The sequence below is a fragment of the Aricia agestis genome, chromosome 1, assembly GCF_905147365.1.
Source record: "Aricia agestis chromosome 1, ilAriAges1.1, whole genome shotgun sequence".
In the NCBI taxonomy this organism is placed as follows: domain Eukaryota; kingdom Metazoa; phylum Arthropoda; class Insecta; order Lepidoptera; family Lycaenidae; genus Aricia; species Aricia agestis.
In genome coordinates, this window is record NC_056406.1 from 10,175,877 (window position 1) to 10,193,311 (window position 17,435).

Genomic DNA, 17,435 nt, shown 5'->3' on the forward strand with positions numbered 1-17,435 from the left:
GTTATTTCTTATTGGTTTATTGTGTTATTTACTAATTAGAATTATTAATTTGCTGTTGATAGGTTCTTACCTAACCCTGTTTCGTGGCGTATCCGAGTTGGCTCCTCGAGCGCAAGCAGCGGTGACCATCATTCACAACGTCAACGTGGAAACTATCATCATACACCCTAACTTTGTCCTTCAAATCTTCGACGAAGACTATTATGCACGTTTCAACCGCCTTCATTTTCAACTACCAAGTCAGCGTTGGTACCACAGAAACAAATCAAGATAGAACGGCGACGAATCGCTCGTGTCAATTTTTGCTTTGCTTTTAGTTAAAAAATAACTTACCCGTGGCAAGAAATACCTCCTTTTGACCGATTCACTTTCATACTTCTATATTTAATTATTTACAATTAGACACTGCACAATGAGACATTTTTGCACAACCATTCCGGTGGCAATTATTGTAATCAAGTCAAGACGTGCGCGCTGACTGTATTAACGTTCAATGTATCTTGCACGATAGAGCAAGATTAATGAAACACGCGTACTCCATCCGCTGAGCCGTTCTATCTTGATTTATTTCTGTGGTTGGTACTATTGGAGGTTATAACGTCGTACTTGACAACATAATAGTGGCTCTCGGATGGGCGGATTTATGGGTGAGCCTCTATGAATCTTTTAGAACCTACTATTGTCAGTAGTACAATATGTTACATAAGATAGTCCTTAAGTTACAAGTTGTCTGCATAGAAAATATTAACATTAATTGCTTGTTATGCAGTATAAAGGTCCGGTACCGATAGACTACGTCACGTTCAGATCTGGACATAGTTCGCTAATCGTTACGCTGAACTAGGAGACACTGTCACAGACAGCATGCTGTGCTCCGGCTAGCTCGACGTCGGCGGCCGTGACCAGTGTCAGGGCTACTCTGGAGGTCCTCTTCTTCACAATAATGTGGTCATTGGTGGCTGCTCCTAGAGAGAAGATGTCAACGCCCGCGTCCCCCGCTTCACATCCTGGATCCAAAGCAACGCATATGTGTCGAAATCATGTTAAAAATAAATGTTATAAAATATAGTCCGTGCAATCCACGAAGACGCGCCCCACTATACCTCCTAATCGTCTATATGTGTGCAAGCTTTCGCCAATGTCAGAGTGTTATCGGTACACACTATAATTAGGTCTATGAGCGCACGCGCACACTACATTAAATATAGTATATACCAATGATATTCTATGTTACTAACGTAACTAGATTGGAAGTTTACGATAGCAACGCGTTGCCACTTCGAAGATGCCTGCGGGCATATCTCACATACATAATGACATAACGAATATATGACTTGACATTGTCTTATGAACAAAAAAGTGGTTACGCATTTATGAGAATCTTTTGTAAGACATTGCTACTCTAGTATTTTAGAAACTCATTGGTATATACCAACTAATAGAAAGCGTCACGGTCAAAGGGAAAGATGCTCAACCAAAAATTGGTGGGGCGCGTCTTCGTGGATTGCACGGACTATAACATTGTCTTATATCACAATATAATATTCTTCTGTAATATGGTCGACTATAAATAATCAAAGCTATTGACATGGCTCATAAATAAGCAACCCTCTATGTCGACGGTAAAAAATTCATCAAATCTAAAACACCGAAAGGAACCTCCTTCACGGTCCCTTGGTAGAATAATTGAGATTTAATATTTATCACATACAGAGATATCTATTATCACATTATTTATGGAGGATAAGGATGGAAAATCGGTGATTTATTTGCGAAAACAAGAAAATATGTCTACTTTTATTGACTCTAAGTATATAAAATGTGCCATAACAATGGTACATTCTTAAATTAAAATATCCTAATTATTCTAATCTTAAAATAATATATAAAGTAGGTACGCAGAATAAGAATCAAGTCAGAACAGCTTTTTTGGGTCAACATAATGACAATGGAAATATTCTTTCGAACTACGTCTCTGCTGTCGCAATATCGGAAACTCTAATGGCTTGTAAACTCCTGGTTCTATGTATTTATTGTTATGAGAAATGCAACTGCGTATCACATTCGTTAAATTTTCTTAATGCAACCTAGAAACTCCACCCAGCTTGAGTGACCCCTCTCCACCAAGCCAATGTCACAACATCTAAAGGCAAAGGGTGGAGCAGCATAAAATCTAAGGAAATCGGAAAATGTCGGATCTACTGGCCGCCACACCGACTGGGACCTCACCGTTCAAAACATTAATATTATTATTATGCAATGTATATATTTATTTATTATATGTATAACATATTATACTCTATTCTATTAAATATACATATACACACATATATATATAAAAAAAAAAAAAAAAAAAAAAAAAAAAGTGTCCATGGCGTGATGGACCACAATTAATTAAAATTCATAATATTATTTTAATTATCCTTGGTGCGAAAAATCTAAATAATAAAATAACAAAAAAAGGATATGGACGAACAGTCTATAGACGGCCCCAATTTTATAATAAAAAAAAAAAAAAAAAAAAAAAATTTTCTTAATGGCTGACCTGACTTATGGTTAAAGTCACGGACGTAAAAAAAGGTTAAAGTTAGATATATCTCTTAATATATAAAATTCTCGTGTCACTATGTTTGGCCGCGTACTCCTCCGAAACGGCTTTACTGATTTTAAACAAATTTTATATGCACTCAGTGGGTCAGAGAATCGGCTATTGGGCACTTTTTATATTGACAAGTGCATTTGTTGAATAAATAATAGTAAATTATTACAACTCGAGACTGACGGCGACTATTGTTTGTGCAACGGGATGGATAAATAAGTATGTCACCATGGCAACGTACATCACGTTGCCATGGTGACATACTTATTTATTCACTTCTTCAAAATAATACGGGCGAAATACTTTATACTCGTATGGCAAAGAAACGTTTGCCGGGACAGCTATACTGGCTGTAAAAGAATAACAGGTAATTTAAACAGCTTTTGATAATTATATATATATATATATATATATATATATATATATATATATATATATATATATATATATATATATATATATATATATATATATATATATATATAATTGGAATCTCGGAATCGGCTCCAACGATTTTCATGAAATTTAGTATGTAGGGGGTTTCGTTAGGGTAACCTACCTAAATATGGCGGCTCATCCAAGATAGAGGTATAGTTGTTTTTTATGCACTTCTGCAATATGGGTTTCAAATGAAAGGGCTCATTAACAGTGACTTGTATTTGTGTTTAGGATTTTCTTCACCGATGCAACGAACAAACGTGCACAAAGTATGCTGGGGTCCCACAAACCCCACGTAGTTCAGGACGTCCTTAAAAAGTGGTATAGACAGAATATTGTGAAATGTAAAAAAAAATATTTTTCGCGCATATTTGAATTCATTTCGATTGAATAAGCATTCGTGAACAGGTTTATGAACAAATTAAGTATGACTTTCATAGAAGAAGATTTGAAAATCGCAAAAAGATAAAAACCATGGATACTGAGAGGTTCTTAAAAGCGGTTTCACACATTTCTTGGCAAAGCAGCCCCTGGACCACCAGCAAAATTATCAAAACCAATAAAGATGTATTCAATTGTATCAGGAACATAAATTGAAAACTCAAATACGGTTGTGAGCACAATAATAGACCAATTTGCTTACACATACCGTGCCCACTTTCATTGTAAGAAATGTACTAATTTCAACTTGCCTGAATATCCTGTAGACTGATTATATTAAGTTAATATTATTCAATTTGTATTCCATATATAGTTAGTTTTATAATTGTAAAGCAGTACGGGAAATAAAAGGTAACTTTTCAACTGTGGGAGCTTACCAAAAAAGAGTATATGTTTTACTTGGTAAAAGATTACAAATTTTGGGTGTAAAGGATTAAAAATTGGAGTTATCTCAGTAAGTATCGTTTTATATTACAATTGAATATATAAAAAACAGTTATTTGAAATAAAATGAACAAATAAATACAAATTACGCATTTCTTGCCCAGATAAGTCTTGGGGTTTGACAAACCCCACGTGGTGCGCGGTGTAACTTTTATTCACGTGGTGCACGGAGGGTTAAGTAAGGGGCTACTTTTATGTCGCCTTCTGAACGAGATTGTTTGACTCATTAGCAGCATACTTACTGTACCACGAAAACCAATTTTATTAAGTTCTTAGATAAAATTTAGGACATCCTGGAGCCCAAAAAAATCCCCACCATCCCTGATAACGTAGCTGCTAGTATAGCATAATATGGTTATCCATCAAAGTATTTAGGTTAAAGAATGACCTTAGGTTGAATAATAAACTTAAAGCTACTATTATATATTCTGTGCTTAAAGGTATGACGATTACTTACTGGTGTTATTTTAATTGTCTTTTCTTTTATCAGCATTCAGCCTAGTTGTTCTCGGAGCTGCCTCGCGAGCCACGCCACGCCTTTCGGCAGCCCGAAGCCTGATAAGGCACTGCAGGCGCAGATGTGCCATGGCTTGTCGCTTATACGTTCCAGGCTAAGCGCTGAAAGCAATACATTCCAGGCTAAGTACTGAAAACAAAAACAAACAATGGATCTACCCTGTCTTTTCGCGGATTTTATGTTTCTAACTATGTAACTAAGTACTGAAAACTATACGTTCCCGGCTAAATGCTGAAAACAACAAGGTGAATCAAGGTCTGTTTCAAGATAAGTGCTGAAAACGGAAAATCCTATTGTAAAGTATTATTACTTTAAACGTCCTAAAATTTGTTTTATCCAAGCGCCTAATTGCTTTAAGATTTTACAGAAGATAAATCTCGTAAAACCAAGAGGTTTGTTTAAATTTCATTTGGAGGGAAGTGGAAGGGACAAACAATTGTTTACTTCTGGGAAATTATTTGTTTGCAAACAATTGGGTACTTTTAGCACAAACATTGTTTTGTAAAGTGCATGTACTACTTAGGATAACGCTCTAGAATACCTATTAATTAATTAACATTTACACAAATTATTATTACTTGGTGCATCAAACAATTTGATGTTCATTGCACCCATCAAAATCAATAAGTAAGTTACAGAACCTGCTCAGTATTCAATGCAATCAAACTACAAGGTGTAACAAAACTAAGTAATAGGTACTTAATACTTTAGGTGTGTATGGGTCCCCTATAAAAAGTTCACTGTCAAAATAATAGCGCTGAAAGAGCAAATTTTTTTGTGATTTGTGTGGTTGCCCATAGCCCGCTAAGTTTTGTTACGCCCTGCATATCATAAGTATTGACATGGGGGCATATTACACAAAGATCGGATGATAGTAAGTTGAGACGAGCGGTCAACAGCGGGTAATGGTGACATTTTCCGGCCCCATCGCTCATGAATATGCAGGGATATAACTGACTACAGACATAACATTTATGTATGTATATTATCAGTAAACAGTTAAAAAGTCAGTAAACACACAAAAGTGTGTTTTTTGTTGGTTATCTTTTCAAAGGGCCTGCTTCAACACTTCCTGATAAGTAACGAATAGGCTATCCAGCAATTAAATTGACAGATCAAGTATGCAGAATCTGTCAAAAATTAAGTTTTGAATAGCCTATTCGGAACTTTATCAGAAAGTGGTGAAACAGACCCTCTATTAACTCCTTAACCGATTTAGATGAATGGTTACAAAAATATATTATAAAGTGCCGGAAAAGTCATATTAATCTGAAATATAAAGTAAAATACAAGAAAATATAAGAAGCTTTCCATATAATATGCACCTAATTAAATAATTACTCTATGTGTGCCTATAATAGTCGCCGTCAAATTCGGATGCTATAGACAGCTTCGGAATCATAGTAGCAAAAATAGTACCTACTTAATCTACCCTTGGCCTTTGGATTTTTTGGTTTTATAAAGGTGATTTTTACTAACCTGCAGCAACCTGAGGTGCTGAGAGTGCGTGTGGTGAGTCACTTTTATTGGCCATCACTAGCAGTGGTAATCTTCTTCCGCTGACGTCTGGGTGAGCTAACATCAACGCCAGTTCTTCACGAGCCACCACTGAAATTAGTGACGAATGAAGCTAGAGTTATTCTACTTTCTTTAAATAAAGACGGAACTCCTCATCTTTGTACGTAGTTTTATGGAAGCTCTTAATGGACTGGATTGAAACATGCCTACAGCAGCTACTAGCTGGACAAATTTATATGTTTGTCCAGTGTCGGAATTCAGTGACGCTTGTGACCGCTGCTGCTTTTTTAAAAACGTAATCCACTTATAATAATTCTCTCACACCGGTTTCGCGGTGACGGTGGCCGGCTTCATTGAAACCGGCCAGTTACGCAGGAGTAAGTTTATAGTGCCCAAGTGTGTGCGTAGTACACAAGAGCACTCTCTATTCCTTTTACTCTCATAACCCAATACTTGGCGTTAAACATATCAAGCGAAGTCCAGTTTCGATATCATCTAGAGGGTAAGGCCAAGTTAGCCTCGAAGAAGCTTGGTGTTCTGAACAGAGCGAGACAGTACTTCAGTCCGGACCAACGCCTACAACTCTACAATGCGCAGGTTCGGCCTCATATGGAATATTGTTCTCATCTCTGGGCAGGGGCGTCCAAATACCAACTGCTCCCTCTGGATCGTATCCAACGAAGGGCCGCTCGAATTGTTGACTGCCATAGTGTTTCAAACAGCTTGGGCCCCTTGCAATTACGCCGAGATGTAGCTTCACTCTACATCCTCTATCGGTTGTATCACGGGGAGTGCTCTGAGGAATTGTTCGGAATCCCACCTGCAACTTTTCGCCATCGTCGCACGCGAAAAATATACCATTCTCATCACCTTGATGAGTGGCAGTCTTCCACCATGCGTTTCTCGCGTAACATTCTGCCGCGCATTGTAAAACTCTGGAACGAACTGACACCAGCAGTATTTCCGGACCTATACGACCTGCAAACCTTCAAGAAGAGAGCGTATTCCCTCTTAAAAGGCCGGCAACGCACCTGCAGCTCTTATATAAATAAATAAAACCGAAAGCCGAAAACGGCTAGGTAGATTATAATCTACCTAGCCGTTTTCGGCTTCAGTGACTTGCTTATGTTTAATTGTTCATAACATTATGTTTTGCTCTTATATGGCTAATATACTCAATCTTAGCAGTAAAGGTGCGAGAGCAGGATTCACAAGATAGGGCACCATTTACATAATTATATCGTATATAATTAGCAGGCGGTCTTGCTTTTAGCTGGTCACGTTTGAGATCTAGTTCTCGCCTTCGTTCTTCCTCAAAAGAGTATGTGTTGTGATTTATAAGTTGCCTCCACTCTTATAGCCGCTTCTCCGCCCGAGATTCCCAGCTAGGGGGATCAATATTGCATCTCTTCATGTGTCTTTTCTGTACGTCCTTGTAGCGTATAAATTGACCACCACTTTTGAGTTTGCCGTGTTCCGACTCAGAAAAGAAGATGCGCTTTGCCTTTCTCTTATCCGGCATTCTTACAAGGTGCCCACACCAACGCAACTGCCGCCTCATCAAGTATGCTTCTATGCCACAGACATTAGCTCGTCGGAGAACATCAGTGTTGCGAATACGATCCGACCAGTTGATATTCATGATGTCACGTAAGCATTTCAGATGGAATCTGTCTAGCATGCGTATGTGTCTTCGGTAGGGGCACCACGTCTCTGATGAGTACAGAATGTTAGACAGGACAATCGCCATATACAGTATACACCTGTATTTTAGTACTTCAGTTTGATTGTTCTATAATATTAAATAATTAAGAGCATAATATCAATATCTTTCCACCTGTGCTAATCCGGGCCGCTAGTAATTTATTATAAAACGTTTTTATATATTTTGCTTTTTTTTTAAATTATTTATGTTCTCACTTTTCTTACAGTTCAACCCATAGCCCCAAAAATAGTGGGAGGTGATGAGAGAACCATAGAGCTGCAGTACTCATTTGCTGCTGTTCTTTTAAACTCCTGGTGGAGAATAACTTGGAACCAAGCCTGTGTCGGCACCGACATTAATAACAGAGCAATCCTCACTGCGGCACATTGCTTCATGTAAGTTCAATTTCTTCGTTTAGAAAAAACAATGAATATAATGTTTCACCACTTCCTGGTAAGTACCGTATAGGCTATCAACCACTTAACTTGACAGATAAAGTATAGAGAATCTGTCAAACGAGTGGTGGATAGCCTATTCGGCACGTTACTGATTTGAGGTTCTATACTGCTTTTATATTTGTATAATGCGGTCATTGGTGTCTGCTCCTGGGGAGTATGCCCTCGCCCGCTACCCTGGTGTCAACACCCGCGTCTCTCGCTTCACATCCTGGATCCAAAGCAACGCATAAATATTTCGTGTCGAAATTATGTTACAAAATAAATGTTATAAAATATTACCATTGTCTTATTTTTGGGAATGTTGTAGTTATCTTTACCTATATAAATATAAAACTCAAAGGTGACTGACTGACATGGTGATCTATCAACGCACAGCCCAAACCACTGGACGGATCGAGCTGAAACTTTGCATGCAGGTAGATGTTATGACGAAGGCATCCGCTAAGAAAGGATTTTGACAAATTCCAACAACAAGGGGTTAAAATAGGGGATGAAAGTTTGTGTACAATAATAATTCTTAACGCGAGCGAAGCCGCGGGCAAAAGCTCGTTAATATTTTGAAGCTCAAGAATTTGTTTGTTTGAACGCGCTAATCTCAGGAACTACTGGTCCGATTTGAAAAATTCTTTCAGTGTTAGATAGTGCATTTATCGATATTTTATATTATTTTATCACGCTAAGACTAATAGGAGCGAAGAAATAGAGGAAAATGTGAAAAAATGGGCGAAATTATTTGAAAGAGCTTATCTCACGAACTACTGGTGCAATTTTTATGTTATTTGGCAGTTGGCACAGATAAGAAGCAGACCACGTGAAGGATCATAGGCCATTTTTGTGGACTAATTTGTCTGTGAAATATCTAATTTATGCAGACGAAGCCGCGCGGAACGTCTAGTACAGCATATATTTTCCAATTATTATTATAATTACAACCTGCAAATGGACAGTTTTATGGAAGTATTAGAATAGACGTAACTTTTACAATTGTAATAGTCTTTTTTGTTACTTGCTTATCTGAAGAATATTTATCACAATATAATATTCTTATGTAATATGGTCGACTATAAATTATCAAAGCTATTAACATGGCTAGTTAGATAATATAATATCCTTGTAAAAGATTAACAGGTAATTCAAACAGTTTTTGATAATTTGTCAAACAAAAAACAGATCTCTGACATCTGTTTTTTGTTGGACAAATTATCAAATTATTTAGAACTAGCTTTTGGACCGAGCTTTGCTCGGTATTCGATAAAACACGAATAAAATGACATTTTATAAAAATGATTCCTAGCTGGATCGATTTATCGCCCCCGAAACCCCCTATATACTCATAAAAATCGTGAGCCGATTCCGAGATTCCAATTATAATATATATACAAGAATTGCTCGTTTAAAGATATAAGATTATAATACTAGCTTTTTGACCGAGCTGTGCTCGGTGTTCGATAAAACACGAATAAAATGATATTTTCTAAAAATGATTCCTAGCTAGATCGATTTATCGCCCCCGGAACCCCTATTATATACTTTTATATACATAATATATTGTAAGTAAGTACACAAGAATTGTTCGTTTAAAGATATAAGATAGCCTTTAGACTTTCGGGGTAATGTTTTAACTACCTAACCGATATTGTCTACATCCTAAAATTCCTAATAATGAATCTATTTTTAATCTATTTCAAGTTTACCCTTAAGGGTCACCGCAAATATACGCTTTCAAGTTGGCCGACTATCATACTGCGTACAACTAAATTGCGTAGTATATAGTAGTATGACAATAATTTAATTGGATAACTTTTTAATTATTGTAGGTAATCGGAAAGGAGTCACGGTTTTAATACGATTGGTGTCCAATTATTATTTAGCTGTCCAGTTGTTATTTAACTCTCATAAGTCGCTATAGCTATTGGTATACTTTGTGAATTGCGATTCAGTTGGCCAACTTGAAATTGTAAGTCTGCGGTCGCTCTAAGTAAACATAGGGACAGGGAATAAGATGTAGGGTTCACTGTTGGGTCTCCGCTAAACTCACTCACTAGACGAAACACAGCGCAAGCGCTGTTTCACGCCGGTTTTCTGTGAGTCTGTGGTCTCTCATAGCTAACTTTTTACTAGTCATATTCTTGTGACAAATAAAAATGACATTTTATACTATTTTTTATATTGTATCTAGCTTAAGAAACGGGGATTTCTCATACTAACATCCACCCTCTATATCAAGGGGATGGGATAGGTTAGGTTGGGTTTGATAATTTTTTTGTTGTTTCTGTACTAATAGTAGGTTACATACCAAATTTCAACTTTCTCAGACTTCAGGAAGTACCCTAACAATTTTGATGATCGGTGAGTCAGTGCCAGAAATGTGGGTTTTGGACACCTATAAAATCTAAAGTATAATAGTGACAATATTCAAACTTTGCGCATTTAATTATTATACTCATGCCATTATATCTGCAAAATTTCAACTATCTGGCATTATCCGAACCAAAGTTACGAGGGTGCAAAAATACGACGAAACGTTTCGAGAAAAGGTAGGTAGTGCCCTTGCGCGCTTCGCTTGGCTCATCTTGGCGGGGGCACTCCCGTGCACCCAGATAATATAAAATGCTTTATAATTCCAGATCATTTTAATCGACGTTATCATTATTATCATAGCTATTTCAAAAATATAAAATAATAATATTATTACCTAATAGTAAAGATTAGGTACAACAGGATTCAGGAATAAGATAGATAGGCGTTAATCGTCATATTTTTCGAAGACAAAGTGTATTCCAATTTCCAGCACGCAGCTATCTGAATAAAAAAAAACTAAATTGAAATCGATTCATCCGCTCGGGAGCTATGATGCCACAGACAGACAGACACGTGAAACTTATAACATCCCTCTTTTTGCGTCGGGGGTTAAAAATATCGAAGTTAAATAAAACAAAATATTTTATGAGAACATGCGATATATTTATTTATGTATATTATGTTTAAAACAACACAAATAATAACAAACACGAAACAGCAATAGTAACAAATGATTAAAATTTTAATTACAGGCGCTTATTGACATAATGTTCAATGTATTTGGTGCGTAAATGCGGGTTTCTCACTAGGGACGTTCAATACTGTAACAAAAATCACAATGTTACTGTGTGTATACCTTAATTAAACAGTATACCAATTTCTATACTTTAATAACAATACTAGATGTTTTCGGCAACTTCTTTGCGCCAATTTCGAACTTTTTTCCTGGAAAAACAATTCTGTGTCTTTTATAAAGAATCAAATTGCTTCTAAGAAAACAAAATTTTATCAAAATCGTTCAGGGTTTCAATTGTGATGAGGTAACCTACAGATAGACAAACTCCTGCAGTTAAAATACTCACTATATATCAAATAATTTTATTCCGATATAGACTAGGTATATAGTCAGGGAGCCCTAAAACAATTTTTTTTATTACTATCAAGTTAATTTTTTGTGAGTAGCTTCATTTTGATAAGACAAACAACATTTTTATCTGCGAAAAATCTTGATAGTGGTAGAGCTAACAGAGATAGAAAGGATTTCATACTTTGACTTGGTGGTCCTAAAATATGGATTGTTCTATTTGTAGGACAATGTTACTTTTAAATTATATAACTATTAACCTACCAATATACGAAAAGATCAACAAAACTTGGTTGTCTAGCGTAAGTTGAAAGAGCCTGGATTTCTTTCTTACACTTAAGTTTAGTATTCATATAATTTTTTTGCGACATGTTGTTTAACGTATGTTATATTCTAATCACAGACATAGATCATGATAGATACCGCATGTCCCTCTATTTGTATGAAAACGAGCGACCTACTGTACCGATGATAAGAAACATGTCCATTATCTAGGCCAACGTTTCTATTCGAATTTCTACAGCTCAATACGACACAATTAGGCATTTAAGCATTTTTAAAATTCCGATTCACGTCCGATTCCGACAGCAGACTAAAGAACAGACTTTCGAAAGACGAGCATTGCTCGTCGTTTGGGAACGCGATATGGCACGCGAAGTACTTACACATGCGGTATCTATCTTGATCTAAGTCTGTGATTGTAATGCATAGTGAAACCATAGAATATTTCAATATTTTTAATCTCATTTCGTTTTAAAGTAAATATGCTCAAGTAAAATTCTTTTTAAGGTACCTTCCGCCCCATCCCTTTTGTAGGTGGATAAAATTAAGCCACCCTTACGCTTTCAAAAGGCTACTTTAAGTAAGGGTAGCACTTTTATGTGGCCTTCTGAATTCTGAACGTGATTGTTTGACTCATTGGCAGCATACTTACTGTACCACGAAAACCAATTTTATTCAGTTCCTACATAAAATGTAGGACATCCTGGAGCCCAAAAAATCCCCACCACCCCTGATAACGTAGCTGCTAGTATAGCATAATATGGTTATCCATAAAAGTATTTAGGTTAAAGAATGACCTCAGGTTGAATAATAAACTCAAAGGTAGAATATTAATGTAATGACGATTACTTACTGGTGTTATTTTTATTGTCTTTTCTTTTATCAGCATTCAGCGTAGTTGTTCACGGAGCTGCCTCGCGAGCCACGCCACGCCTTCCGGCAGCCCGGAGCCTGATAAGGCACTGCAGGCGCAGATGTGCCATGGCTTGTCGCTGATACGTTCCAGGCTAAGTGCTGAAAGCAATACATTCCAGGCTAAGTGCTGAAATTAATACGTTCCAGGCTAAGTACTGAAAACAAAAACAAACAATGGATCTACCCTGTCTTTTCGCGGATTTTATGTTTCAAACTATGTAACTAAGTACTGAAAACTATACGTTCCCGGCTAAATGCTGAAAACAACAAGGTCAGTCAAGGTCTGTTCCAAGATAAGTGCTGAAAACGGAAAATCCTATTATTATAAATTAGTATTATAATAATAGGATTTTAAACATTAATTATACGTCCTAAAATTTGTTTTATCCAAGCGCCTAATTGCTTTAAGATTTTACAGAAGATAAATCTCGTGTTTTACGAGATTTATCTTCTGTAAAACCTAGAGCTTTGTTTAAATTTCATTTGGAGGGAAGTGGAAGGGACAAACAATTGTTTACTTCTGGGAAATTATTTTTTGCAAACAATTGGGTACCTTTAGCACAAACGATAATGCTCTAGAATACCTATTAATTAATTAACATTTACACAAATTATTATTACTTGGTGCATCAAACAATTTGATGTTCATTGCGCCCATCAAAATCAATTCTACTAGTTACAGAGCCTGCTCAGTATTCAATGCAATCAAACTACAGGGTGTAACAAAACTAAATGATAATACTTTAGGGTGTGTATATATAAAGTTCACTGTCAAAACTATAGCGCTGAAAGAGCAATTTTTTTTTTGTGATTTGTGTGGTTGCCCATAGCCCGCTTCAGCGTCATGGATTTGTCCATACAAATGTTATAAAAAAATCTGCTCTTTCAGCGCGGCTACCTTCACAGTGATACTTATACACACCCTAAAGTATTATCACTTAGTTTTGTTACGCCCTGCATATCATAAGTATTAACATGGGGGCATATTACACAAAGATCGGATGATAGTAAGTAATGGTGACATTTCCGGACCCATCGCTCATGAATATGCAGGGATATAACGGACTACGGACATAAAATTTATAATTAATATAATTATTATCATAAGTGCAAAAGTCTGTAAACAGACAAAAGTCTGTTTTTGTTGGTTATATCTTGTCACAGGGCCTCTTTCTCCATATCCTAATAAGTGACGAATAGGCTATCCAGGAATTAACTTGACAGATCAAGTATGCAGAATATGTCAAATTTTGAGTTGTGAATAGCCTATTCGGAACTTTATCAGAAAGTGGTGAAACTGGCCCTCTAACTCCTTAACCGATTTAGATGAATGGTCACAAAAATATATAAAATGCCGGAACAGTCATATTAATCTGAAATATAAAGGAAAATACAAGACAATATAAGAAGCGATAAGAAGACAAGATAAGAAGAATCCCAATTTATACGTGGGAGAGCCATGCTTCGGCACGAATGGGCCGGCTCGACCGGAGAAATACCACGTTCTCACAGAAAACCGGCGTGAAACAGCACTTGCGCTGTGTTTCGCCGAGTGAGTGAGTTTACCGGAGGCCCAATTCCCTTCCCTATCCTCCCCTTTTCCTTCCCTTTCCCATCCCTACTCTCCCCTACAATTATCCTATTCCCTTTTAAAGGCCGGCAACGCACCTGCAGCTCTTCTGATGCTGCGAGTGTCCATGGGCGACGGAAGTTGCTTTCCATCAGGTGACCCGTTTGCTCGTTTGCCCCCTTATTTCATAAAAAAAAAAAGAAGCTTTCCATATAATATGCACCTACCCTAAAGTTAATATACCTAGCTTCCGCTAGGTATATTAACTTTATGGCACCATAATTATTACTCTATGTTTGCCTATAATGGTCGCCGTCAAATTCGGATGCTATAGACCGCTTCGAAATCATAGTAGCAAAAATAGTAATCTATCCTTGGCCTTTGGATTTTTTGGTCTTATAAAGGTGATTTCTACTAACCTGCAGCAACCTGAGGTGCTGAGAGTGCGTGTGGCGAGTCACTTTTATTGGCCATCACTAGCAGTGGTAATCTTCTTCCGCTGACGTCTGGGTGAGCTAACATCAACGCCAGTTCTTCACGAGCCACCACTGAAAATAGTGCCGGGTGAAGCTAGAGTTACATCTACTATCTTTTAATAAAGATGGAACTTCTCATCTTTGCACGTAGTTTGATGCTCTTAGTGGACTGGATTGAAACATGCCTACAGCAGCTACTTGGAGCTAAACTTTCCATTTTTGACCAGTGTCGGAATTCAGTGATGCTTGTGATCACTATGTTTTTTTTAAACGTAAACCACTTACTCGTATTGCGTGGGTATACCCCTGCTTTCAATGAAACTGAACTTCGACACGGCAATTGGTGTTAGGCATATAAATGACCCCAGGGAATTCTGCAAGGATCTATAACGGTAGTAGTACCTAGCCTGAGATGATCAGCCGAGTCGACGACGAATATAACAGCGTTAGCGCGGCGGTAATGGCGCTCCCATAGCGCTCGCATTCTCGCCGCACCCGACACGTCCCATGCACTGAACGATACGCCACCACCTGAAAATTTTACCAGATTCAAATAAATGAAACTGATGGATGAACATTTAGCAACCAATTAGCAACGCGGCTGTTGGTGTAAAGTGCGTAACGTAACGTGAGTGAACTACGAATAATGAAAACTATTTATTATTCGTAGTGAGTGAAGAATAAAATGCCTAATGCCTATCGAGTAATGCAACTTTAAAAGATAAGGATTCGAAGAGCATTTGAATTTCAAAGAAGTTTCAAAATTATACTCATTAGTACCAGCTTTGAAGAGCTTATTTCCCTCAACGCATACTTACGCATACTCAGTTACACGTATGCAGATGCACTACTTGAACACACAACTTTGTGAAAGTTTTACTTTACTATAAGAGAAAAACGAAGCATACTGATTGTAATCATACGAATGAAATCAATCATGTCCGATTATCATTTTTACAAAAGCTTTACATAAGTGGGAAACCGGCGCGGCCCCCGTACCACGTATTTTGCTAGAGCAATGCGATAGCAAATGGCGCGATAATTGCTTCAAAATCGCAATTTCCTATTACGTATCAGCATAGCTGGGCAATAACTCGTTAATTCGTTAATCGTTAATTAACGAAGTTAACATTTTGATTAACGGATTAACTTTTAAGTTAACTTTTAAAAATATTAACGGACTCGTTAACTTCCGTTAATATGCAGAAGTCCGTTAATCGTTTATCCAATGGCTTCTATTTACCGCACGGCACCGCGGCGCGGCGCGAAAACAGGTTCAGTAAGTTAGTATAAAATGACAAGTACCGGGCGGGCGGGCAGCGCGGCGCCGCGGCACGGCGTGCAGCCAACAGCAACGAGTGAAACAAAAACAATACTAGATACATTTTCAGCAGCGTGCGAGTGAGAAGAGATTTGTTTCGTTTTATCATTTCATTACTCAGCGCCGGTGCTTATTGTTATTATAAATCATTTGCATGTTGATAAAGAAGAGTGCAGTATAATTTAGTTAGATAGAATACAATAATTATAGAAGTATTTTGTTTTGTCCCTAACATTTTAATTTCCAAACCCTTAAACCAACAGGTTTTGTAATGTACACTAACTCAATGATATAACTTACAACAATGCCATATTACATATTAACGGATTAACGATTAACGTTAACTTGCGTTAATTTGTCCGAAATGTAACACTTTAACGTTTAACGAAGCTAACATTTTTTTAACGGATTAACGATTAACGAAGTTAACTATTTGATTAACGGTGCCCAGCTATGCGTATCAGCAAAACCATACGATTGCAATCGATCACTATACATGAAACCATTGTTTAGCTATGTCCACGCTGTGCACTTCTTCAATTTTCGTCATCAACTTTTATATTGGCGCATTCAATAATCGAATGCGTCAAGGAACGCAACGCCAATATTGTCATTTTTGAAGTTTTGGATACGGTCAGAGGGCATGCGTCGCGGGCATGCCTCACGTTCGCTGTTGACTGCGCTATAACGCATGCCCTTGACGAACAAAAAAGGCACAGTGTGGACAAAGCTTTTGTGACATTCATGACACCCAGCAATCACTCGCGCGATTATTGCTAGTGGATTGTTGATCGCTATTTTTACGTGATAAGGTAGCAGAACTGTATTTCAGCAGCAATACTCACTAGTAAAGTTCTGTTGCTGCTGAGCTACGGTGGGTACTGTGGGTGTGGTAGGCGAGGGTCGGTCTCGCTCGGGCGGCTTCAGGGCTCTCAGAAGCGTGGTCTTGCCGCTGTTGTCCAGCCCCAGGACGAGCACCGTCGCTGGCACCCCTCCCCCACCGACCCAAGCTGACAGCTTGTCGAGCAGACCCATTCTGGTATAGCTTAGAAAGTAGAAACCGATATTGTATAAAAATTAGGGAGAAAATTTACTTTAACTGAATAAGGCCAACCTCAATTATTAATATTTTGTATGATTGTAACAGTACTTATATCCTATGTTGCGGGTTGCCTATGACCTATAATAGTCCTATACTGTTGAAAATGCCCATCTGAATATTGTCATAGCTGTTCAATGTTCATATTAAAAACTACTGAATGTTTCCCGCAAATATTTAAGTACGCCAGTTTATCGTTTAGTTTTTTTAAAGTTTCCTTAATATCAATTTTTCAAAGTGTCCTGCCGCCTTTCCCGGTAACTCAAA

General features: G+C 37.4%; 1 protein-coding gene and 1 pseudogene across 1 annotated transcript in view; one reads left to right on the forward strand and one right to left on the reverse strand.

Moving 5' to 3' along the window:
* Positions 1–657: 657 nt before the first annotated feature.
* On the forward strand, positions 658–8,350 carry LOC121731594 (annotated as a pseudogene).
* A 2,732-nt stretch (positions 8,351–11,082) lies between these two features.
* The window catches only part of LOC121731599 (probable metabolite transport protein CsbC), a 50,584-nt gene continuing 44,231 nt past the window's right edge, over positions 11,083–17,435 (reverse strand). Inside the window, exons 10-14 of the mRNA XM_042121107.1 lie at positions 16,915–17,114; positions 15,151–15,279; positions 14,692–14,820; positions 12,641–12,801; positions 11,083–11,242 (exon numbers count right to left, since the gene is read on the reverse strand). Coding sequence (XP_041977041.1) covers positions 12,677–12,801; positions 14,692–14,820; positions 15,151–15,279; positions 16,915–17,114 — 583 coding nt within the window. The 3' untranslated portion in view covers positions 11,083–11,242; positions 12,641–12,676. The remainder of the gene's footprint in view (positions 11,243–12,640; positions 12,802–14,691; positions 14,821–15,150; positions 15,280–16,914; positions 17,115–17,435) is intronic.